The sequence below is a fragment of the Taeniopygia guttata genome, chromosome 2 (genome assembly GCF_048771995.1).
Source record: "Taeniopygia guttata chromosome 2, bTaeGut7.mat, whole genome shotgun sequence".
NCBI lineage: Eukaryota > Metazoa > Chordata > Aves > Passeriformes > Estrildidae > Taeniopygia > Taeniopygia guttata.
In genome coordinates this window covers 21,368,604-21,393,394 of record NC_133026.1, presented here as the reverse complement: position 1 = coordinate 21,393,394, position 24,791 = coordinate 21,368,604, and the positions used below count along the sequence as shown (strand labels likewise).

Below are 24,791 nucleotides of genomic sequence, written 5' to 3'. Positions count from 1 at the left end.
GGAGTTGCTGGAGAGTAAACCCACAGCTGTCATTTCCACTGGCTGAATAAGGCATTGGAGTAACCAAGAGAGATACCCTGGGTTGCCTTGATGGGAAGATGACTTCTATTTAGGTATTACGATGCCCAATGTAGGAATCCAGAATACAAATCTGCTTATGGCCCTGGCATGCTATCACCATTGCTTATTATGCTGTTCATAATTGTGTCATTGTTTCTGTATGGTTCTCTTTTATTACATCAATCTGCTGTTCCATATTTTATATTTGAAGTGCAGCCCTTCTGTGCCACAAATTTGCTCTGTGCCTAGCACATAGTAAAGGCATGCCAACACCCAAATCCTGCACTTCCCGCACAGGTTGTGGTAGAAAAGCACTGAACAGTTGAACAAAACAGCTAAGACAGTAGATCATGTGGAGAAACGCTCCATCCCTCCTTAGAGCACCAGCATTTGAGGTGTTTGTCAGCTCGTGCCTGCTATCTAGTGTGGCAAAAAATACAGGACTTGGAGGGCATAGTAAGAGATCGACTCTATTCAGCTTTTTAAGCTGTAGACATCATTGGACTACCTGGAGAAGAAGAGACAGTTTTTATAAAAGCTTTACATGGCATCTTTACATTGTGACACAAACTGGCCAAAACAAGGAACTGCATTGTTAACACACAGGCTCCACTGCCAGCCTCTTCCACTCATGGTGGTTTTATGGCAGCTTTGGATGCTGATATGAAGTGATCCTGTTCTGTTTGATAAAATGCCATGCCTCGGCCAAGACTGTCAAGTGTTCTAATGTTTCTGACTGCTTGGCTTCAGGCAACTCTGATTTTTTGGAGGGTACCCAGGGATTCAATGCCCCAGTCACTTCATCTGTAGCCACTCCTTATTTGAGTCAACACACCAGCTTGGCTGTTCCTCAGAGACACACATTTTCAATTCCTTGAAATCCTCTTCAATGATCTGATTCACAGTTGCTTGTGCATCTGTACTCCCATTCAGAGTTGTGCGTCTCTTCTGTTACAGAAACAAAATGCAATAACCTGGTATGCAGCATAGCAAATACAAGGCACTACATTTCTAGCTCATTGCTGAAAATCTCTAGAGTAATTACAGAGAAGCTCTAGAAGTGACATGTAATTCCAATATAATTCTATGTTCAAAAGAAATACGAGCTTGATCCTTTTAGTGTTCATGGATTCAAAGCTGAAAAGTACTTAATATAACTAGTTCTTCGCACATAAATTGTTCTACACAACAGCTTGGAAAACTATTATTTGTATGATAGTTCAATAGCTTCATATATATTGAATTGATGAGAATGGAATAAGCAGACTTTTTTCCTGCACGCCTGAGATGAATAAATAGCTCAAGTCACAGTATCCATTACTACTTTTTCCATCAGCTTGGTTTTACTTTATCACTTATAAATGATGGGCCAAATAATGCAAGCATAAGCAGCTATATGGTTTCATGGGTCTGTGGGGAAAGAAAGGGAGCAGTCACATGCTTCTCCAATACAGGCACTCGGACTTGCAGCAGCTGGTCCATGGAGGCTGACGTTACTCAGCACTGGCACGACTTTTTAAGCTTGCTTCAGCCTTAGAGAAATAGGAGAGTCCTGGTTTCCACCTGAGGAGTTTATCATTTGCAACACATATCCACCACTGTTATCTGGTGGCCCTGCTGCAGATGAGGAAGCAAGGGATGAAGTACTTTCCCAAATCTGCATTGTTTGTGGGCAATCCCACTGCCCAAGCTCAGCCCAGCAGCCAAGCACAAGGCCATCCCTTCCCTCCCATGTTGCCAGTGTATGCTGGGAACAAGCTGAAGGGCCTGTGGTGGTGATGAGGGAGGTATTCTGAAGATCCAGGGTACATGGCCAGCTTTGGGGATTGGGCCTGCCTTAGCAGCCAAGAGGAGCTGGCAGAGCTCAACTAGTAAAAGGTTGTTTTGAGAGGTGGTCTGCAAGGAATGGGTAAGGACATTGTTCTGGGACATGGGGTCAGCCCAGGAACAAAACTTGGGAAGAGATGGAGCAATATGAGCAGACCAGAGAGATGCTTTATCTTTGGGGAAGCATATGTAGGTGTGAAAGAATTAGGGTATGAATGATTTTGGGATGCCATTCCATTCAGCAGCCATGTGAGAAGTACAGGGTTGCTGTATCCACTCTGGCTGGACTGAGCTGTGCCCAAGCCTCCCTCAGAAGAAGATAGGGGGTAGCAGTGGGGTGAGACCTGCCTTCAGGTGAGTAGAGCCTCATCACATCACAGGGCCAGGAAGTAGCTGATGAAGTCCCAGGTGAGGAAACAGAGCTGGGGAACTGCTGCCACCGTGGTGTGGGGAGGCTGAGGGGAAATAATGTCTGGAAGCACAAGGAGGAGCTGTGACGGGGGGGCTGGGGGTAGGCAAGACACCGACTGCAGGAGCGAGTTGGGAGGGGGAGCAAAGGGGCACAGACAAAGGAAGAAAGTGCTTCAAGAAAAAGGGGCACCAGCACAGAGCCCCTCAGTCCTATGGCAGCTGTGGAAGCACCTCTCCACACCAGGTCTGGACAATGCTGTATGCTGGAGCCAATCCACATCTTTCCAGGCACTGCTCCTCCTCGGTGGTGCTCACACCCCACGCTGCCACTTCCCCTTCTCCTGCAGACCTGCTCAGGAGGTCCCACTGAGGGGCTCGTAGTTAAAAGTTCACCTGCTCTGAGTATACTTGCAGAAGACAATCCACATTTTTTCTTGCACTTCATTCCCACTCTCCAGAGAAAGCATTTTTGAGATAATAAAATCCACTAGCCATGATCTACATAAGATCAGTATACACTTGACACAACATAACAACTGTAGCGATGACAGTGAGGAGCCCACAATATATTTTATGAGATTTCCTCTTAAAGACATTGCAGTGAGTCAATGGTTTCACACAGATGTTTGCTTAAAATGGCTGGGGGGCCAAGTTCAGGGATTCTTTGTTCTGCTAAATTACAAAACAAAGACTTGGCTCGTTCCTTAGTGAAATAATCTGTAATAGATACTGCAGGACTGACTTTTTGTGTATATATGGGCATTTGAAAAGTGGGGTGGAGACTAAACACCCCTTTCTCCCAAAATCAAGTAGAATATACTCTCAGCAATCACATGGGAATTACTGAAAAGCTGCAGACATGTTCATGACACAGGAGATATCCTCAGCATTTAAAACAAGAAGCAGATGCAGAGGAGATGGCATTGATTCGCTGCCATCCAAACCAGTTGAGTATGGAGGGGCCAATCAAGGAAATAATATTAATGAAGCAGCACTCAATAGAGGAGAACAACATGCTTCAGAAATCTTTGAGGCAAAGCAAATGTGTCAAAAGGACTGAAAACTGTTATGGTATTAGCATTTTCTCCTCTTGAGAGAGTAACTGCTTTGTTTGTCTGATCTGTTAGTGAGTATATTACATTAAACACAAATATCACTGTTAATAATGTCTAAGTGCTTAATTAGTATGATAATATATTAAATGTAGACTTAAAGAACTAGTAAACCTTGAAAATATCAAGCATTCATTATAGCCAAAATTAAATAGGTGTCACCTTTACTACATCAATTAATATTTCAATTCCTTGCTGACTTCATCTGTTTGCAAAGAATTGCTTCAGTTTAACTACTTGAAACTGGATTGAAAGCTTTTTACATGTATAGAGAAACTTCTTAGTGCATGTAGCAACACTTGATAAACAAAACCACGCCACTTAAACACCACTTTACTCCTTAGGTTTCCTGGGTAAACCAGGCATAGACAGAAAGTTTCCACAAAAGATTTAGTTTTTACTGGTTTGAAAGAAAAGCCTTTCTATTACCTTTGGATAGCACAGTCTGTACCACTACGGTGAAATATGTCACAGTGCCTCAGCAAATACTGAAGTCATTCTGAAACAGCAGTAAAGCCAAAAGCTGGAAAAACTTCAAGTGTCATGTCTTTATCACCTCCTTCCTTCTCTCAAAGTCAATGAATACAGCCCTTCATTTAGGAATGGGAGAGATTCACAGCTAATGCAAGAAACCTTTCACAGCTGCAGATATTTTTCCTTTCATTATCTAATTACAAGGGAAATAGTCTTCCTCAAACTTTGCATGAGCAATTAATCAGTTGGCCATTGTGGAAAAAAAATACCAAATAACTGTAGTAGATCATTAATCTCATTATATTCCGGGGTCACAACTTCTCATCTCCTGTAGCTGAACCTTATTTCCAATCCATCCATTTTATTAATCATCCTTTTTGTTGCTTCTGATCTGTGATAACATCTATGTGTTTAAAGATTTGATTTCTCCTCTAAAGCCTCCTCCTCCTCCTCTCTAAGTTGTTTAATGTAGTTTCCTGCAGCCTCCGTAAATGCTTGATAGAAAGTCCCTGTGTGCAGCTACCTTATGTTTACTCTTGTACTCATGGTGCTTGAAGGGCAGGGCTTCCATGGGGTCCTGTTCTCCTCAAGAAAAACAAATCTTTCCTAATTTTAGGCAGTGAGAAAATTTAGTCTTTGTCCTTCTCCACAAGACAGTTTCTTCTTGGTGTACTGAGTCAAATTGTGAATGTCTCCTACCTGTAGTTTAATGGTGCCCGTTACCCATGCTATGCCTGTTCTCATATACAGGGCACATAGGAGGACATGATAGACCTGGTTCTTTATAACAAAAGGTTTTGGTTTCCACATTAGTTGGCATGGGAGTATTTGTTACAACAAAGCCAGAACACTCTCCATCTGAACTATCTCCTGATGCCTCTTCCAAGCCTAAAATGGAAAAAAATTAACCCAGATATGAGTCTGGGTCTTCCGTGAGACTTCACCGTTAGTTTAAATCTATTTTCTTTATCAGGTCATACTATGGTGACCTATCTTTTCTCAGATGCTATTAAAATATTAAAGACCAACAAAAAATAATCAGTAAGGCTATCTGAAGAGCCAAAAACTATCATATAAATTCATAATGTAAAATTTCTACAAATTTCTACAGAATTTCTACAATATGAAATCTGTGGAAGCTTTTTTGAAATTTTTTGCAGCTTCAGAGATTATTTTCTGGTGCTGCAGGTCTGTGATAAATGGGAAGAGTGCTTTACCAGGGCAAATGTTAACCTTCATGACCAGGAGACCATCACGAGAGATGGTGTTTGTGCTCTTGCCATACACTTGGTTTGGTTGCTATACGTTCTTCTTGTGCAAGTTTAAAACATGCTCTTCTTTCCCCAACTTTGCTGTGAGAATTGCTTGGTGTTTGGCTTTTGCAGCAATGACAAACAGGGCACACCCTGGCCCTCCTTGAAAAGAAAAATGGAGAATCAAAGGGTGATGTTTTGTTAATATGACTCTGAACTTGGATAAACTCCTGAAAAATAAGCTAGGCCCTGTAATGCACTGACCATTTCACACAGGATCCTGAATTCTGCTCTGCCGCTGTTATCCTGAGTGGCTTCTGGAAAAGTAATACTGTCTGATACAGTCCAGTTTTGGAAAGAGTTCCTGAAGTCTGCTTTACAAACCCTCACTGGAACAAAGAACAATATACAACCAAATGAAATGTAGTGCACTGGTGAAGTAGAATAACATGCTGAAAACAAACGAAACCATGTGAAAAGCAAGTTGAACAATTACTTCCATTCTTTTCTAAAATTCACTGTGTACAGTAGGGTAGCATCTTGAATAGCTAAGTGCCTCTCCAATACAACACACACAGGCAAAACAAGAACAGTCCTTCAATATTAAAAGCATTCCTGCTGTGTCACATCATGGTGCCTGCACGAGCTGAATTCAAGACTTTTTATTGTTAAGAGGCACTGCCATTACACTACATTTTAATATGGATCTTTGCCAACAATCATAAATAAAACACTCACTCATAAACAATTCCTAAAGGCAGTGTGTCAGATGGTATTTAATTAAAAAAAGGCTTGCTGCAGTGGGGTACCATAGGCCATGGCTGGCTGGGGCTTTCTTTCCCCTGCATATTTCTAGGTGTTTTGTTGGTTCCCAAAAGGCTTTTTAATCGATGTAAGCTATGCCTACCAGAAGATCCTTCATGCTAACGGATGGAAAGTTCACAGCTAAAACATAGAGAAAATCAGCGTTGTTTTCAAGATCTGTCTAATGTAGGAAACCTGTAAAAGCTGTGAGAAACAGGAAAAACTCAAAATTAGTTACAGAATGGTGAAAAGACAAAAAATAACCCGTGGATTAAATTAAATTATATTTGCTAAATATCTTTAAAGATTAAATCTGTAAGGGAAAACATATTCAATTATACTCATCCCTGGTTTGCAAATTCTGAAATTTTTGTGAAACAGAAAATATGGTACAGTCTGCTGCATGGATAAAATAACTGGACAGCCTTTCTCAAATTCAGCAAGAAACATGTGAAATAAAAGATGAATGTCTCTCTGTTTACTAGACTGCTGTGGTGGTCATAGCAATAAAGAGTTTTAATAGACTAATTTTTAAAGTAATCTGTTTTTCCTGCTCTCTGGACTCCTCCCCAGTTCTCTGCAATTAGCAGCTCACCGCAAACATTGGGAAGAATAAGGCTGAATTACTTTTACAGAAAGCTGTATTTAGTAACTCATTACAAAGCTGACATCACTGCAACAAAAGGTCAGCTCCGTAGGGATGTGGCAGAGGTTATCATGTAGCACAGTACTAATATACTGGGGGGAAAGATTATGTCAACTGCCTGCTAGTGTACAGATCCAGGATCCAATCTCCCCAGGGAATAAACACTCTTGGCAAGCACTGAAACCCAGAAATCTTCACAAAGCTGTTTGCAATTTGCAGCCAAAACCATCCACAAATGCTGGGAATAGACTACAGTCCTTGACAGCACACAACTCCAGACATTTCCAGGGGGGAAGTTTAATCTACAAGGATGTAGAAATATAAAACAAAGAATTGCTCAAAGTAACTGTTTGTCAGATCATGTGCCTCTAATTTGGTTTCCAGTGACATTACACAGCTGCAGCCAATGGATTCCAGCCAGGCCCAACAGTCACTGAAGTTCTTTTTTTTGTTTAAATTTAGTATCTGAACATGTTTTGCCCATCATTAAAATGGAGAGTAATTTCTCAAAAGTGAACTGTAGAAGTTACAACTTCAAAGAACATATTAGGTCACCTAGTCCCATCCTCAGAGCAACATAGGATTGAAAACACATTGCAAGAAATACTGAACAGCACGATGTTTGTTTTACTGTTTTTTCCCCATTCCTTTTTTCCTTTATTGTAATCGTTATCAGTATATTCAAAAGTTTAAAAAAACCCCACAAATGCCAGTGTAAACATGCTTCAGTTATATAAGTAATATAAAATATTGCACTTACAGAAGTCCTATGTTCAGTATCTCCTTATGGTGCTATTTCATCAGAGTTGTGCAGATGATGTGATTACAATGAGCTGCTGATATTATTTCTGAAGCTGCTACACACAACAATTAAATATTTACAAAAGTTGGAAGCTCATTTTTTTTCTTAATGGAAGGATGTTTTTGCCTGGAATGTATGGGATACAGAGGTGTACAAATATGGGACAGGCTTGCTTTGCGATGGTATTTATCAGCTGATGTCTCAAATCTGCAAGGGATCAGCTCAAGACCATCTGGGGGAAGGAATCTGTTAATGGTTTTCTGGGGGACTGGGAAGTTGTCAGGCCTCCTCATCCCTAGGAAATAGAGGTGCTTGCTTGTATGAAGCACACAGGGGCTTCACACAATGTGCATTCAGAGGCACATGTCTCCTTCTCTCTAACTCTTGTGGGCACACTGTATCTGATAAGCTAAAGACTCCATAAAGGTCTTTTTGCAAATTTGTCTTAGATATGAAGCTGTAACACAGCTCCTGCTTGGATATCCCAGGTTGGTCTGTATAGAATAAATGATACATCTGTAAAATCTCGTCTCAGACAGGCAGAGCTGACAATGTCTCGTAACTACTCCTATCTTGAAGTGTTAGAAAGCAGAAGGCCAGGTGCTTAAAAGGAGCCAAAAAGTGGCAGAATGGATGAGGCCATTTACCAGTTGAGAAGGTGAGATGGATTAGAAAGAAAAGGAACTCAGAAGGCAAGTGGTGTTTTTGTTTCATAAAATGAACAATCCCTCATGAAGTTTCCACAATATTGCTAATTTCACACTCACAGGCAGCACTGAAAGACTCAAGCTTTCACATAAAAATTTGCACAGATCAGGGCTTAGAGCCCCTGTTGAGATAAAGACCATTTGCTGATAGAAGGGAAAGAATGAAACATCCTTTCTTTGGAATCCTAAACTCAGAAAAAAAAAAAATACTAAGTGCATATTTTTACTCTTTACCTCAAAATCTCTTTCTTACTTTTCGTTCATGCTTGGCTGGCTGGCATCCTATTTTTCTGCATAAATACAGATCCTGTCACCCTTTCCTGCAAGACTTAAAAAAAAATATTAAGCCCTAAACTTTGCCAAAAGCATTACTTTTAAGATGCTGCCAGCATCTTAAGATTTCTCTAGGTGAAAAATTATGGCAGTAGCTGTTCCATTTCAAGAGGGGGTTTCAACAAAGTAACAGGGCAAAGGTCATGAAATTTTGCTCCAGCCCCAAATCCACCAAGCCTTTTTAGTATCACCAGTGTGGCTGTGATAATTTAAAACAGTGTTTCATAAATGTCTGTATCCTGTGTCAGTGTACAGCTGCCAGCCATCAGCAAAACAAGGACAGGGTAACTCATCCCTGCTCTATACTGTGCATGGATTTAGTTATCTGGCTGTGATACTGCCAGCTCTGGGCTGAAAGAGATACAACATGTACTTGCTTATAATATGTCTCATCTTGTAAAGGGTTCCGTAAATCTTCTGCTTTGCAAAACACCTCATAGCCAAGCAGGTTGTGTTCTGGGGGTACAATGCATTTACTCTTCTATTTACATGCAAAGTAAGTATGTGATTTCTATTATTTTTTCCTTCTCTCAAAATCTATGTTGATGATTATAATAGATACTTATTCCAAAAAGGTGGAAAAATAAATAATTGTGCCCCATCTATAAAGTTATTTATAGACTACCTTTGTGTTTCAGAAGTACTTTCACAGTACTGATATATTGCCTGTCTCCCTGAGCCATAATTTATAGAAGTTCTTAGGGAGGTTTCAAAGGTACTCTGCATGATACAGTAGCATTCAGAAGGTTTGTCCTGCTTCATCTTCTAGACAATACAGCAATGAAGGCATTCTCTCCTTGAGAGATTTGACCTTGTTCTGGAAGCATCTCAGTATACCACACATGCTCAGAAGCATCTGCTGAAACGTAGACTGACTGGAATCTGGGATAAACATTCTGTTCAGTGGAAAATATGTTTATAATGCAGCGATAAGTTACTTTCTTTGGCAAGGATGGCCATCATGTGGCATGTTCTTAGAACATTGCATAGATCAGATTGACACTATGTCACTCGCAGGTACGAAGGAAGGCTGGTTGGAAAGAATCTTTCATTTAATCCTCATTGTGTTTCTAGTCTCTCAGGCAGGATTCTTACTTGAACTGTCACTCTCTTCCTTTATGCATCAGTAGTCTTGTTATTTGTCAGCTGTTGCCTGTCAGCCATGTCATCTTGAGGAGGTCTAGCTCTGTCAAAGAAGCCACACTGCAGAAAAAATCAACAGAAACAAAGATGTCATGGTAAAACAACCACAGGAAGACTCAGCTGCAGTTTGATTGTTCATTCAGGAAACCTGAAATGTTGGGCACAATGCATGGCAGGCTGAGAGACTGTGAAGACATTTTATTTCTATCTAAATAATTCCCTACGAAAGTTTTAGAAGCAAAGCATAGAGTTCCAAAGCACAGCTTTAAAAACCCAAATTATATGAAAGATGTCTTTGCATGAGATGTAAAGTTGGCCTGAACGCTGGTATGGGCTGATGCTAATGAGAAATCTGCTCCTCTCAGTTCAGCAATGCGCTCATTCAGAAAAGAGGTTTAGACTGACAAGCAGTAATCTTAAGAGAAGTGTAGTATGTGTCGGGAAATGTCCACAGGATAGTGTTGTGACCTGGTCTAAAGATCACTAAAGATGAGATTCTTCCCACCTTACTTAAACTGCCTAAAATTCACTCTTTTAGTTGAAAGGTTGAAAGTTCAAAAATGATTAAAGGAAGGTACCACCAAAAGGTAATTTCTCTCCTCCTTGAATGCTTAGACATAACTTTTTGCTGCTGCTACCTGACCAGGTGAAGTAGGGAAGTTACCATAACCTTTAGATGAACCATATCCTTATGTAAGAAATTATTTCACATTATTTTTAATGTGAACTGAGAGCATAGATAAAAGTTACATTGGCTCACTGTAATCCAGCAGTTTCAGTAATTTGTTTTAAAACTTTTGAAAGGAGTGTAGCAACCAACACAAAAATAGAAAACTTTTAAAAACATAATATATGATATATTAATATAAAAGGAAGTCTTCTAAAAATTAATTCTCAGAACTGGGAATGTTGTTCCATGCTGACAAAAACTGGAAATTCCTGAATTATTCAGAGAAAACAAAGTTAGAGTAACTTCTTTTTGAACCTAAACATCCTGAAATAGAGGATCATAGGTCTTGGGAAATGGAGCCAAACTCTGTATGCCCATTTGTGACCAGGATTCAATAATAAAGGAGGACTTTAAAAACAAGTTCCCTGCATAAAGGTCAATGACATTAGCACGTCAGAAATGCTAAAACAAAAAAGACACGTGTCCTGTTGCCTTTGCTCCAAACTGCTAAAGATTACAAAATTCTAGCCTCTCTTTTTATCTGTTAAAATCTTTCAGTATTTTCAGTTTGGTTTTTTTTTTTAGGCAACAGTAACAGGAATAATGAAACATACCTTCCATAAAGCTAGGGTCAGCAGAGCTAGTACTAGTAGTCCAAGAAGTATGGCTAGTATTATAACCCATAAAGGGATCTCAAAGGAGACATTTGGGGTGGACCAAATGACAGATGTTCTGATCTGCAATGAAAGGAATACATTTAATGAACAAAAATGAAGCAAGAGAGCAAGTCTGACAGTCGAATACAGAGGTTAGAAGCATTGATTTCAACAGCATTTTGCAGATTAGAAATACACATTGACTGAAATTTTCCCATGTTGACTTGATTTATTGTAATTTCCTTTCCACTTGTTCATGATAATTACTAGAAATGGAATTCACACATACATAAAAGTCTTGTCATATCAGACATATAAATCATTTTCCCATAATACAGAGTGGCAAAAAAATCTCCTTCTGTGCAGATACTCCAGGAATATTCAAGGGGCAAAGTTCTGCTCACATACTGGTACAGCTTAGGCCACTGAACTGCACTGAATTACTCACAAACAATGGTTGAGTTTGGCCAAACTCTGAATTCAAACCACAGTAGGTACCAGCAACATTTTTCTTATTTTAATTTCTGCTGACATACCAGTATACATTTTTTTCCGATGATTTGCATTTCAGCTAAGCAGTCCAAAAATGAAACTCAAGTAGTGTGTATTGTCCTTGTGATAAAACCTAACACACAGTATGATGTTATCTTCTTTAAAAGAAGGCAAGCATACAGACTATTACCTAAAGGGGAAACAAATGTAAAACGCACTCTCTCATTGTCTGAGGCTCTACAAAGCAGCAGAGGTTTACATCAGTTATCAGAAGTTTTAACTGACTTGGCAAACTTCTCTCTTTTGACCTTCATGTGGACAAAGAGTAGTAATAACCCTTTTGTATTTCTCCTTCTGGGGACATCCATACTCTCCTCCATACTCTCCTTTCCATACCTTGTACAAAATTTATTATATGCTCTCAGGCTCTGCCTGGAAGGCTCCTCATCACTCTTACTGAATATTTGCTCAGTCCCTGCTACTGTCAAGTGGGAAGGAATGAGTTTGGGCTTTCCTTAGCTCTTCTGGCACAATTATATCCCTTCAGTCTTAGATTATTTTCTCTAACTTTTCCCTTTGTTGTTAGCCTAGGAAGAGATTTCTCTCTGTGTTTTCTCTTTGACCTCTCTTGTCTACTTCTAGTCTCCCTTAGGACAAGTATGGGACAGATGGAAGTTATTTGCTTTATGACATGATGAAATCAGTTTGCAAAGAAACTGAAGACACAAACTCTCAAATGATATTCCTCTTCTGTACTCAAGGTACAGCTAGGAAATCTACTCTTTTTAATAAGTTTCTTGGCTATGGTCCAGTCCCCAAGCTGTACTCATTGTAAATTTTCTTTCTATGTTTTTTTTTTTTTCCCCTCTATTACCTTAGTGATTGATGCACTAGAAATTTAACAAAATAGTAATTTCTAATTTGTTTGTTAAAGGAGCAGCACCTAACTTTTAAGAATGGGCACAACTCTGTAGTTCAGCTCAAAACGGTTTAAATTCCCACGCCTCTCATTTCTCTCCTTGAAGATGGCAAATTTAATAATTTAATCCTTTCTGCAACGTCCAGTCCTCTCTTCTCTCACTGTTTTTTTTGTGATCAGCATTCTTTCATAAACTTTTCCTTCTGAAAGCACCAGCAGATCTGTCTTCCAGCTACTGTCAGGCTTAACTGGAAGACACTTCTGCATAGTAATTTTCACTTATTTTATCTGTGCAGCCAACTGCTTCCTACTCTGACACAGCTCTTACAGAGAGCAGTCTGGTGAACTCTACTAATGCACATATTTTTTATAGTATCCCTCTCCAGGAAACCAAATGTAGGGACAAACTTTCTGTGTAGGGTACCACTTGCTTTCTGCCAAAGCTTACACTGAGGGTTACACAGAAAATTCCAAGACACTGCCCAGTCCTGGTGTTTGCCCTTCAACACTGGCTCTGAAGATGAAGTACCTGCAGTGCTGGCCATACCATTGTTGATCTAGCAAACACAGATTATATACATCTTTGGAGCAGCTTTAAATAGTCATAAGTCTACAATATTTCAAAAAGATAGCATCTAAAAACAATAAGTTTGAGAGCAAATTAAAGCAAGAAAGAATGACTTTAAGGAAAACAGCATTGATAAAACAACCCATGAAATGTCACACTTATGTCCCCACAGATATCCTGATGGTCTGATCAAGAGATCAACCATGCTTTTGCCAGCAAAGGAAGACCATTCCTTTTCCAGCCTCCTCTTTGGGTTGCTTCTTAACCACTGCAAAATTCCATAGGCTCTCTGCATCATTAGATTCAGCTAGAGCAGAGCTTATTTAATAAGGATAAAATGTTCTTCAATGGCTCTGCTTGTGTTTCAGAGTGGCATTAAAATGCAAGGGCAGAGAAAATGAGAGAAGGGTCATTCTGAACTGTCTGCAGAGATTCTTCCCAAGAAAAGACAATTAAAGAAAAAGATGTATTCAAGTAAAAGGTTAACTTTCCAGGGAAAACAGAAATGGGGCTACTTGAAGCCTGTAGAAAGCAATAGGCACAGCTGTCCAAGGAAGAAAGTATCTCCATTCTACTGCTAGAAAATCATGAATGCTGCCCTGAAGCAAGCCTGATCACATTAAACACAAGAGTTGGGAAGTGCTGATGAAAATTCATGGGCCCCAAGACAGCAAAAATGGACAGATTCAAAAAACCCCAACTCATTCACAATGTGCACTTCCTCTGCTGGCAGACTCTGAGATACTACACACATGAAGTTACAAATTTTAATTATCGTTTAGAAACGACCTGACACTGTCAACATACAGACTGCATATCTTAATCATCTAAGATTTGAGCTTCACTATGGTTTCTATTTGTAACACTATCACTTGCCTGAGCATGTTGCTGTTAATCTGGAGCACTAATGAGAAAGACTACTTACCAAAACTATCTTAAAAATATTTGTAAAACAGCAGAAATAATAAAAAGCAAGCAGTGCTTTCTGTTGTCTCAAGTTTAATTAAATGACTGACTCCATGTTATAGCAAGACCAAACTACAGGGAAGAACCCTTTACATGCAAAGACTTTATTTTGCCATTTCTGCTACTGATAGCTTCAGCCAAACTCCTAGCTGGCATAACGTGACTGAGATAAATACAAGAGGAAATGGAATCCAACATTTCTCCTTTAGAGTGGATTGTAGGGCATCAATAAAGCAGAACAAAAAGACTCTGACAAGCTGCTGGCTAGGTACGGATGGCTTGATAGATGGACATCCTGGGTCTGGCCAGGAAAGGGTTAATTTGGGGAGCGGCCTGAAGGGGGCATGGCCAGGACCTGGAGGTTACTCTATAACAGCTCACAGTATTATCTGAGACTGCAAAAGGGAGTCTCTTCCAAAGTTCCTCCCAGTTGAGTAAGGCGGGCAGAGGGAGTGTTGGGTATTTTCTATTAGGGAGCTTCCCTGCCTGTCTTTCCTTTCTGGTAGCCTCTGGCATTAGTATTGTTGCTGTTACTGTTAATTTTCTTATCTTATTGCTGTTTCCTATAAATTGTTCTTGTCTCAACTTGTGATCTTCACGTTGTGTACCTTCAATTCTTATTTCCATCCTGTTGCAGGGTGAGAGGGAGGGGAAAGCATGCAAGTGGTGCATGGTTTAGAGAGTCACAGTGGGAGAACTAAACTGGAGAGTACCATTCCTAAACCATGACAACAGTCTACTGAAATTTTACATCCTGGATATGGAAATTATCTGAGTGGGCAAGGAATTCTTGGAGTAGGAAGAAATTTTGGTTTACAAATTTCTTCAGATAGTATTTGATTGAACCACATTTGGTTCCTTGGGCACCAAGTCCAGTTTAACCCAATCTAAGGTAACTACTTCAACACCACAGGTGCTGAGACAGGGGTGAAGTAAGCTGCTGTGTGCTGTTTAGGTCTGAATAGCCCATAGAGCAGCATATGATTGCACAGGAGCAGAACAACAACTAGACCCTTAATGTGTGCCAATTCACTGTACAAAATTAGGTAGGGTCAATCCAGACCTCAAAGCATGTTCGAGATCCTCCTAAAATCAGTGCAGACTATTTCATTAGGGATGGTAGATTTCATTAGGTTTTGACAGCAGTGTATGCAACTACAAGTATACGTTGTCTTTCCATGCCTTCTTTTATGTGCCACTTCTAGATATTTGCTGTATTTGTGTGCTGTGTTTTCTTTCCTCTTAGGCTATGAAAACAGTAACACAAGGTAGTTATTCTGATATCTACAGAGCACCTATCAGCATGGATCTTAACAAGGACATGTGGATCTTTCTGAAAATGCTAACCAATTATGAGCCTTCCTTGTGCTGCCTGTGTTCAGAATAATTTCTCCCTTTCTCCTTCTGTCATTCTGCTTTTACAGAACATCAAGTAAAACTTGTAGTTTAATTTCAGTAGCTCGGCTGGAGCTTGACAAATGTTGAAACATAAAAAAGAAACTAATCTTACAGAAAAGCAGGGTATCATGTTCATAACCCTTAGATTATCAGCAATGAGCAAAACAGACAGCAGAAATTAGGTCTACCCTGTATCAAGAAGACACTGGTGCAAAGTTGGCACGCTACCCTTCCCTTTTAGCCTGACTGCAGCCAACGCTAATGAAATATTTGCCTGCTAAAATCTTGAAACCATCCTGTCAAACCCACACCCTTTTCCCATAAATTCTTCTTTGTCTTTGGTTTTAAAAGCAAGGGGATGGTTGTGCTAAGTACTTGAAATTTATTTCCTGAGCAGGGGATCATATGTAGGCATCAGTCTCACTCCTGCCTGTGTGCATTACCAGTAGGATATAATGCCTCTGGGCTGCCCCCCTTTATACTCTACAGAAAGCCTTGCAAGGCTGCTACTGCAGTTCTTTGTAAACAATTTGAGACTGCAAGTCCTGAACACCCACAGAGTTGAGGCAGGAGCTGGAGGGGATCACAGAAACAAAACATTCCTTCAGTTTTTTCTGCCCTGTTTCACCACTTTTACAGAGGACTGTCAACTTCACCCCATGCTGTCCACAATAGTTTTTGATTTAAAACAAGTTTGTATTTTTAGCTTGGATTTCTGTCTAGTACTGCAGGATCAGAGCCAGGGAATGTTTCCATCTAAGGTGGCCAATATGAAGTGGATTTTTTACACAAGTGTTGCATGTTGACACTGTACTTTAGATATGTGTTAGCTTTCCCCTCTGTTCAGGACAAGACTTTATGCTGAACACTGAAAACAATGCTTGCTTCTCTGTCAGGTGGGTGAAAAGCACATCTCAAAAGATTTGAGAGGAGCCACCTGACTTCTGACACTGAGGTGAGGGTGAACATCTCACACCTTTGGTATCCAAAGATGGCCAGAGAATGTCATCTGCCTCAGGAACTGAGATGAGGTTGACCTATGAGTTATGGACAGAGCCTTTGTTTGCTATTGGAAATAAAATCCACAATGGTCTTAGCACAGATGCTGTCAGACAGCCTTAACTTCATAACTCCTCTTGTGGTTCCATTAAAGTAATTTGTTGCTTATTAAAGTGTTCTTCTGGGGAGGCTTTTAATTTGTGCCTTTTAAAAAATGTGCCATAGTTAAGCTCACTGTATGTATATTAAATAATTATTAGGGTTTTTGCTATTGTATTTCATCCAATTTGGATTTTGCTTCTGATTTTGGTGTCTTCAAAATAGTATTTGACTCCTGTGCAAGGGAGCACAAAGCAGAGAGAAGCACAAGAAGTAATCTGCTACTTCAGTGGCACTTCCTTGTGCATAGATGGGAGTTAGGTTTGACTGGTGCAAACTTCCAGCATCTGTGGTCAGAATTCAGTGCATCCCAGTGGGATTCTCATAAAGTTACTTTTTTCTCCCTGGTTCTTTAAAAGACACAATAAAGAAAAAAAAAACAAAAAAAAACTTATCAATAATTTATTCTGCTACTTTAAGAAGCAGCAACTAAATTAATTATTATTCTAGTGCTACTGCTTTTGCTGTCCATGATGACCTTCCTTTAGTCTTTAGAAATTTTCTTTACAGAGGCTAAGAAAGAGGAATTCTTTTGTACTTCTCCATGTCCCCATCCAACCATTACAGCATAACATCCTTATAACTTCTCAAAAAATGCTCAAAATAGAATGTAGAAGCTCCATCAAGCTTGAAGTCACATTTATGCTTACACATTGTACAAAGGTTAATGCAAATATATTTCATGAGCTTGTTTAGAGTACTATCATCATGCAATAACTAAAAAAAGTTATGGGTCTTAGTCTGAAATCAATGTTACTCACTGAAGGGCACTAGTCAAACAGTTTGAATTAAAGGCATCCACAGCTAAAAAATCCTATCAAAAGTTTAAGAAAAGCAACCATATTTTATTAAACTCCCAAACTGGCACAAGAATAATAAATTAAAATAAAGCAAATTTCTGCTTATCCTAACTTTGTACTTTTTGCAATAAAAAGTACTTTCATGTTGCACATGAAATTCACCAAGTAAGACAGTATTATTTATCACAATAATACTTGTAGCAAAAAAGAAGAAAATTTTCTCTTGAATGAAATAGCTGTTAGCAAGGAAATTAAACCAGTTGTATAATATATGGTTGCAATTCTAAGACTATCAAAATTAATGGAAATACTATTATAGATGAAAGTGGATTCTGATTTAAGCTCCATGCTAATTTTCTGTTTGATGCATTTTCATTCTAATGTTTTACTATAAAATATCCAGATTTTCTTACATTTACCTAATGTTTCACACACCTTTGTATCATGACCCTGTCTTCAAGATCTATGTGTTCAAGACCTATACTGCATGATTATAAAGTCCTTAGAGCTACAAATAGGACAACGTGGCTCTGTAGGTTACTGATGTGTATGGGATTATTCATGACACTAAAACTTAAAGTAAATATCAGCCTGCCTAACTGGAATCCAGCTTGTAAGAATTAAATGAAGGACATACATTCTATTCTTTAAAATATATTATCTTCTTTATACAAACTTTAAAGTGCTAGCTGATTACTAGTTATATACTTTGAAAATTGATTTTTAAAATATTTAAATCTTTTTTCCACTTCCACTCTTTCATTGTCTGAAGGAAAATCATAAACCTTAAAAGAAAAATCTTTGGAAGCTTTTAAAACACAACTATTGATCTTTTTCAGAAGGAGCAAAAATATTAAGCTTTGCCCAACTTCAAGGAAATATTTCTTCTTGCAAGTGGAACATCAAAGAACTGGTGCATATAACACATCAAGCTGTAGAGCTGGCAAGCATCCACTGCCATGTCCAGATATGAAACGACATAAAAATGTTATCATTTTTCAACATTTTACAGTTGCCATTACAGGCATTTCGCTGTAAATCATCTGCTGCAAATAACAAGCTTTATGCTGGCTGGAGTAAAAGAATGAAATGCTTATCTGATCATTTGGTAGATCATCTGACACTTGTTGAGAACAGCAGGCTATCACCTGGGGTAAAGCACTCCAGTCCAGATGAAGGCCCCACTATCAACAGAATTCTGCACATGTGTTTCTGGTATGGAACACATGCTGCAAGAAAATAAAAAGAGCCCAAGTATATCTGTCAGCTTGGTGCCTTTGAACCTTTCTGGATGAATACTGCATTAAGCACCAATCCTCTCTAGTGAAATCATGGTTCTACTGATGATGGAGGCTAGAATCATTGTGCACACAGAACAAAGATTTTACCTTCCCAGAGCAAGTATCAATCAACCATCCAATCTGTGTATGTAAAATAAAACTTTATAACCTGTATTCTCTAAAATATACTTAAAGTAAGCTCTAATGTGTATTATGCTGTTGGTTTTCTAAGTAAGAAAGTATTCTGTCCATACTCCTACATCTCAACAGATTGATATAATATATTTCCACCACAATTCAACTTGGAAAAGTTTGAACTGAGCTTACCTTTTAAAAGAAGGACTGTAACTGATGAATCTTTATAAAGGTGAGAACATTAAGCCTTAAAATTTCAGATTACTCTTATATTAGAATCAATTTTTGCCCTCATATTTTCCTTATCTTTTTCAGTAATGAAAAAATAGAGGCAATTTTAAACATGGTATTAGACACCATAAGAAACAAATTACTTTTAAGTGCTCTCCAAACTCAGTCCTTTGGCACCAGCAAACAATTAAATCAAATTTATGCCTCCAAAATTAATTTTTCATATAGTAGTCCAGAGCCATATAAATCTCAGTCTGCAAATAAGGCAAGTACTTTAGCATCTATCTATCTATCTATCTATCTATCTATCTATCTATCTATCTATCTATCTATCTATCTATCTATCTATCTATCACTTCTGTAGAGATTACCAAGTAAATTTGTATTTTTGCACTTGATGTGCTGTGAGGTGGCAACCCTAGAAAGGCATACAGACCTTCCTGAAAATCAGGGTATTAAAAAAGCTTAATACAGATAGAGAGAAGCTGCTGTAGACAATGCACAAGCTTGTGTGAGAGAACTGCTGATTGTGAGAAGAGTGAGCTCTCTAAACCTGACAAAAACATGATTCTGGATTTTGCATAAAATTTCCTCTGGATTTTTTTTACCCCAAAACTTTCTTTACTTGCTTTCACAGTTCTGTTTTCTTTTGGGTGAAAAATCCACCCGAATTGCAATAAAGCAGTCTGCACATCAGTTCAGCAAGAAATTATTTTAAAATGTAATAAGACTCATGTATCATCAACTTCCACAGGAAGCAATGAAGTTATTTCCTTTAGGTATTACTTCAGGAATTTACACTAGAAATACAGGAAAGAACAATCTCAATATTTTCATCTATAAGAACTTTCACAGCTGTTATCAGAGTGACCAAATACATATGCTTCACACAAAGATATAATTTTCAGTTACTTACTGCTATGCTTCCCTCAGGGAGCTTTGCTGGTTGCACTTTATATGGCATGCTCTTAACTTCAAAGGAAACACTGGAAGAAAGACTGTATAGATCATTCTTTCTCTGAAATGATAGAAAAAAAGAAATTATTAAAACCCATGTTTATTTTTAAAAACATTATGAAAGATAAGCAGACAAAAAAACTCCAGAGCACTGATTTCGTAAGTCAGATGGTTTCTTTTGGTGAAGAGTGCAGGAATTGAGACCTGTATGTGTCCATGAGATAAATACAGCATAAAGCTGCAATACAAAGGCCACATGTTGAAAATGGGGAAGCAGGGTTAGGTATGCAGAAAGATACATACAGTTGTTTCTCATTTTTCTCTATGAAATTGGTGAGTTAAAAGCATGGGCGAAGATTATAGGGTGTATATGTTTTAAACCCTCACCTCTGCTGACCAAGCTCAAGAGCCAGCATGGGTATATTGAAAACATTTACAGGCCTATGTTGACACCAGGTTGGGAGAGCTTCCTGACAACATCAAAGAAATGCCTGTGCCTTCCCACCAAACAATAGAAGGAACAACCATCTTTGAACTTCACTTATACAGAATCACAGAATAGTTTGGGTTGGAAGGGCCCTCTGGAGATCAGTTAGTCCAACTCCTCTGCCAAGGCAGTCACTTAGACCAAGCTACACTTAGAACGTGATTGATTTCCTAGTGCAGTAGAGCTCAGAAATCCTACTCACCTTGCTTGTTTACTAAGTTGTATCAATGTGAGAGGAATGTACAATAACCATTGTTTAAATGGCCACCCAGTAAAATATTCATATAGATGTCATTAAGCATTTCAATAAATCCAAAGATGTGCAGACAAAATGTGCAATTGATTTTTTGGGTGACACTACATGCAACTCATCTTGTATATCCCTTCCCATGTAAATCTGGGGTAGTGATATGTTACAGTGAGCTCATGGGCACTCTGTGCCCCCTTCTCTGGGACCCTGTGACTCTGATCAAGATAACCCTGGACCCCTCCTTCCTGCCCCAGCGGGGTTGGCGGAGAGCCAGGGAAGCCCACCCTGTCCAAAGTCTATATAGACCCCTGACATTTCCTGTTCGTTCTCTTTTGCCCCACTCTCCACAAGGACATCACAGAATAAAGAGAGCTGAACCAACATATCTCGGGGTAAGAGCCTCTTTTGGAAATCTTTGCCATCTCCTGATATTCCTCCCCTCAAAGCCTCGGATCTCTGGACTAGCCTGATAATTCAGGGGGCTGTGTGAGGGGGGAACATCAGTGATATGGATCTTCTTTGAAAGTGCTTCAATATTCTCTGAGAAGCATTAGATTTTTAAGTGCTAATATGGTCAATGGAATTCAGAGGGCTAGGAGTTATGACTGTTATATCCTTTTTCTATATTATTATCATCCTACTTTTGCTACCTGTCTTAATCCTTTGTGAAATATGGTTATCAGATTTCAACACAATGTTTGGCTGATGATTTACAGAAAGAAAGAGCTTTGTAAGTAAATCAGTCTTTCCTTTTGGCACCAGCTTTTTCAGTCCAGCACATTTGGAACACCATTGTCACTTCCTGAATCCCCTTCTGCAAAACCTTCTCATTCCTTCTATTTCTCAAGCATTTAGGAGTTCTCTTCCACTGACAAGATTTGGGTCCTGTGCGATTGTTCAACATCTTTTCCTCAGTTTTCCCCTGTCATTTCTTGTTGCACCAAAAGCATAAACCCTCTCAAAGAATTGCATTTCCTTTTTCAGCTCTTTTGTTGAGCCAAGACTGAGGTGAAAAGACACCTTAATAATTTGGGCTACTATTTATTTCCTTCAGAGATGGAGAAAGGCTTCACAGATGTTTGTGAAAATTACCTGAAATAAGCATAATATAAACCTGGGAGTCAACATGGATGCATTTGAATGACCATGGCCCAAACCAAAGGTTTCACAGAACTGCTGTGGCTGAATAGCATATTTGGAGTTTGTTTCCTCCAAGCACAGGCAAAGTAGAATCAACTAGAGCAGTATGCTCACAACCATGCCCAGTTAGGGTTTGAATATCTCCAAGAAAGGAAACTCCACAATCTCAAGAAACAACCTGTTCCAGCTTTTACTACCCTCCAAGTAAAAAAGGTTTTTTTCTTAATGTTGAAATGGAATTTCCTATATTTCAATTTGTGCTTCCTCCCTGTTCCTTGATATTGAGAAGACCCTGCAGTGTGTTCTTTACCCCCTCCAATCAAATTTTTACATCTGTCTTGAGCTTTCTCTTCTCCATCTCTCTCAGCCTCTCTCGGTATATTGAATGCTCCAAGGCCTTAATCATCATTGTGGCTTTTAGCTGGACTTGCTTTGGTATATCCAAGATTCTCATGTCTCAGGGAGCCCAGGACTGAACTCCAGATCTGTTTTATCAGTGCTGAGTACAGAGGAAGAATCAATTCCCTTGGCCTGCTGGCAGCACTCTTCTTAATGCAGCCCAACAGGTGACTGACTTTCTTTTCTAAAATGGCACAGACAGTGGACTCATGTTGAACTTTGCATCCCACGGTACTCCAAGATCCTTTGCTAGAACACTGCCTTCCTGGTTGGTTGGAATAATCCTATGCACTGGCACATAGGATTTGCATTTCCCTTTCTCAAAATTTATGAAATTCCTGCTGACTCACTTCTCCAGCCTGTTGAGGTTCTTCTGAAGGGCAGTACAAACAACTGGTATATCAACCACTCCTTCCACTTCACTGCCATCTGCAAATTAGGTTATTAAGCATGATATCCCTTTTGTAAATCCACACTTCCAATCATCTTGCTGTCCTTGAGATGTTTGCAAATGGCTTCCACATTTTCTTCTCCATCACCTTCTCTTCTTAAGGATTGAAATAAGGCTGACTGACCTATAGTTCTCTGAATTCTTCTTGAGGACAAGTGTTACCATTTGCTTTCTTGCAGTTTTCAGGAACTCTCCCCAGTCAACATGAACTTCCAAAGATAATTGAGAAAAGTTTCATATTCTCATTGAATATCTCAGGACTTCTATGTGTATTCTATCAGGTTTTTTGGACTTCTGTATGTCCATTTCGTTTAAATGCTCCCCTATCCTTACATCTCTCTGCTGAAGATAAATGTTGATAGCTGCAAGTTTCCTCTCTGGTTGCAGACACCTTGGTTTACTGTATGCAGATTTTTCCAGTAAAGACAAAAGTGATGGAGGGAAGCCTTGTGTAACTCAGCCTTTTCTATGTCCCATTCAGGAGAAGACCCATATTTTCCTTAGTCTTCTTTTGGCTGCTGATACACTTACAGAAGCCTCCTTAATGCCCTTTAAATCCCTTTCTAGGCTTAGGTGCTGGTGGGCTTCTACTTTCCCAACTCCATCCATGCATTCTCAGACACTCTCTGCATTCCTTATCCAACTCCTGACTCTGCTTCCACCTCTTTTATGTTTCACAGAATCCTAGAATCATAAAGATTGGAAAAGACCTCCAAGATTATTAAATTCAACCTTTAACCTATCACCATCTTTGTATGTCTGGATTGTACCAAGATGGTAAAACTCCACTTGTCAGGATGGACAGTTCTTGAGCTTAAAGGATGATGATCTTGGAGAATCAGTAGTTCTTCTGGACTTTTCTTTTTTTTCAGGATAATTTTCCATGGACTTCTTCCAACCAGATCCCTGTAAAGGGTGTTCTCCTGAGCTCCAGGGTTGTAGTTCTGGTATTTGCCTTGTCCCTTCAGTCTCCTTTTAAAAAACTAATTTTCTCTGCAAATATGTGAGGGTGATAAAAAGCCAGCACATTTATTGCCTTCTGGAACTAATTTGGCTATGCCATAATTTTGTTATTTTAAAATATTGAGAGCAGCTGAATGGTTATTATCAGAAAATTCAACCTCTCCTTGGGGCCTATACTAGGAAAGAGCAATTCTAAAAAATCTGTCTCAAACAACTACACAGGCATAGTCAAATCAGCTGCTTAGAGATATCTAAACATCAAATGGGAAAGATAGCATTGAATGGGAAACTATTCCAAAACGAACTATCAATATCTGTATATTTCTATCAATAGTGTTTGAAAAATTAGGCTTGGTAAATAGGTAGTTTTTAAAAACATTCCTGGTTCTGATCATCTATGAAGTGATATTCAGAAAAATAACTTTTCCTTATCATGTTAATTATTTTCCATTTCCAGACTCAAGACATGTTTCATAATTCATTTTTCAGCACTAGATTCCTCCTCACACAAAATCTCAGCATGTTTCTGTGGGTGTGCATTCAGGAAAAAAAGCCTTATGTTTTCAATCCTAAGCAATTATATCAAGTAGGATTCTGGATATAAATCATAGGATTATATGATTTATAAATGTAATCTGTAATGGAGAGAGCAGAATATGTTATTGAAGAAGTAGACATTAGACATTCAGCTGGATTGGCTAACGTACAGTAAAGGCATTAACTCTTCTTGAAACCTCCTATAAAGGAAACAGCACTAATGTAAAAATAAAGCCTTTCACCTACTATACATGGCTTATTTCATTTTCAGCTTATATCAGCAACAAGAACATCAGAGGAGGATACTTCCTGTAGATTAATGCTTGGCTCAGGTTAATAAGCTTGGGTTGTGACCACAGCTATCAACTCGCCTCAACCCTTGATTAGGCTCCTGGAAATGCTGGAATACAGGAATGGAGACTATAAAAGACTAGAGAATATTTTCCTGCATTTACAGAATTATGTGTTTGTGGCAAAGGACTTGAAAACAATGACTGTGGTCAACATTGGTTGCAAACAGGATTCTTACTTGTACTAACACCTTTGAGATACAAGCAGCTGTCTTTCCTACAGCCTTTTTTATAATTCTCAAGCCAATTCTAAGAAATAGCATTTCTTTACCATATCATTTTTTTAATAGCATATGTTTAAATATTCAGTATTTACTGGAAGCTGCAGGACTTGTGGTTTGAAATTCAAGCTGAGGACTTAGTCATGGCTCAGAGGAAGGAGAAGAAAGAATCTGGTATTTGTGTCAGTGCT

General features: G+C 38.9%; 1 protein-coding gene across 1 annotated transcript in view; it reads right to left on the bottom strand.

The window, feature by feature from the left end:
* Positions 1–7,208: 7,208 nt before the first annotated feature.
* Positions 7,209–24,791, bottom strand: part of ITGA8 (integrin subunit alpha 8) — a 111,169-nt gene continuing 93,586 nt past the window's right edge. Inside the window, exons 28-30 of the mRNA XM_030264613.4 lie at positions 19,762–19,863; positions 10,857–10,979; positions 7,209–9,632 (exon numbers count right to left, since the gene is read on the bottom strand). Of these exons, the coding sequence (XP_030120473.4) occupies positions 9,546–9,632; positions 10,857–10,979; positions 19,762–19,863 (312 nt within the window). The 3' untranslated portion in view covers positions 7,209–9,545. The remainder of the gene's footprint in view (positions 9,633–10,856; positions 10,980–19,761; positions 19,864–24,791) is intronic.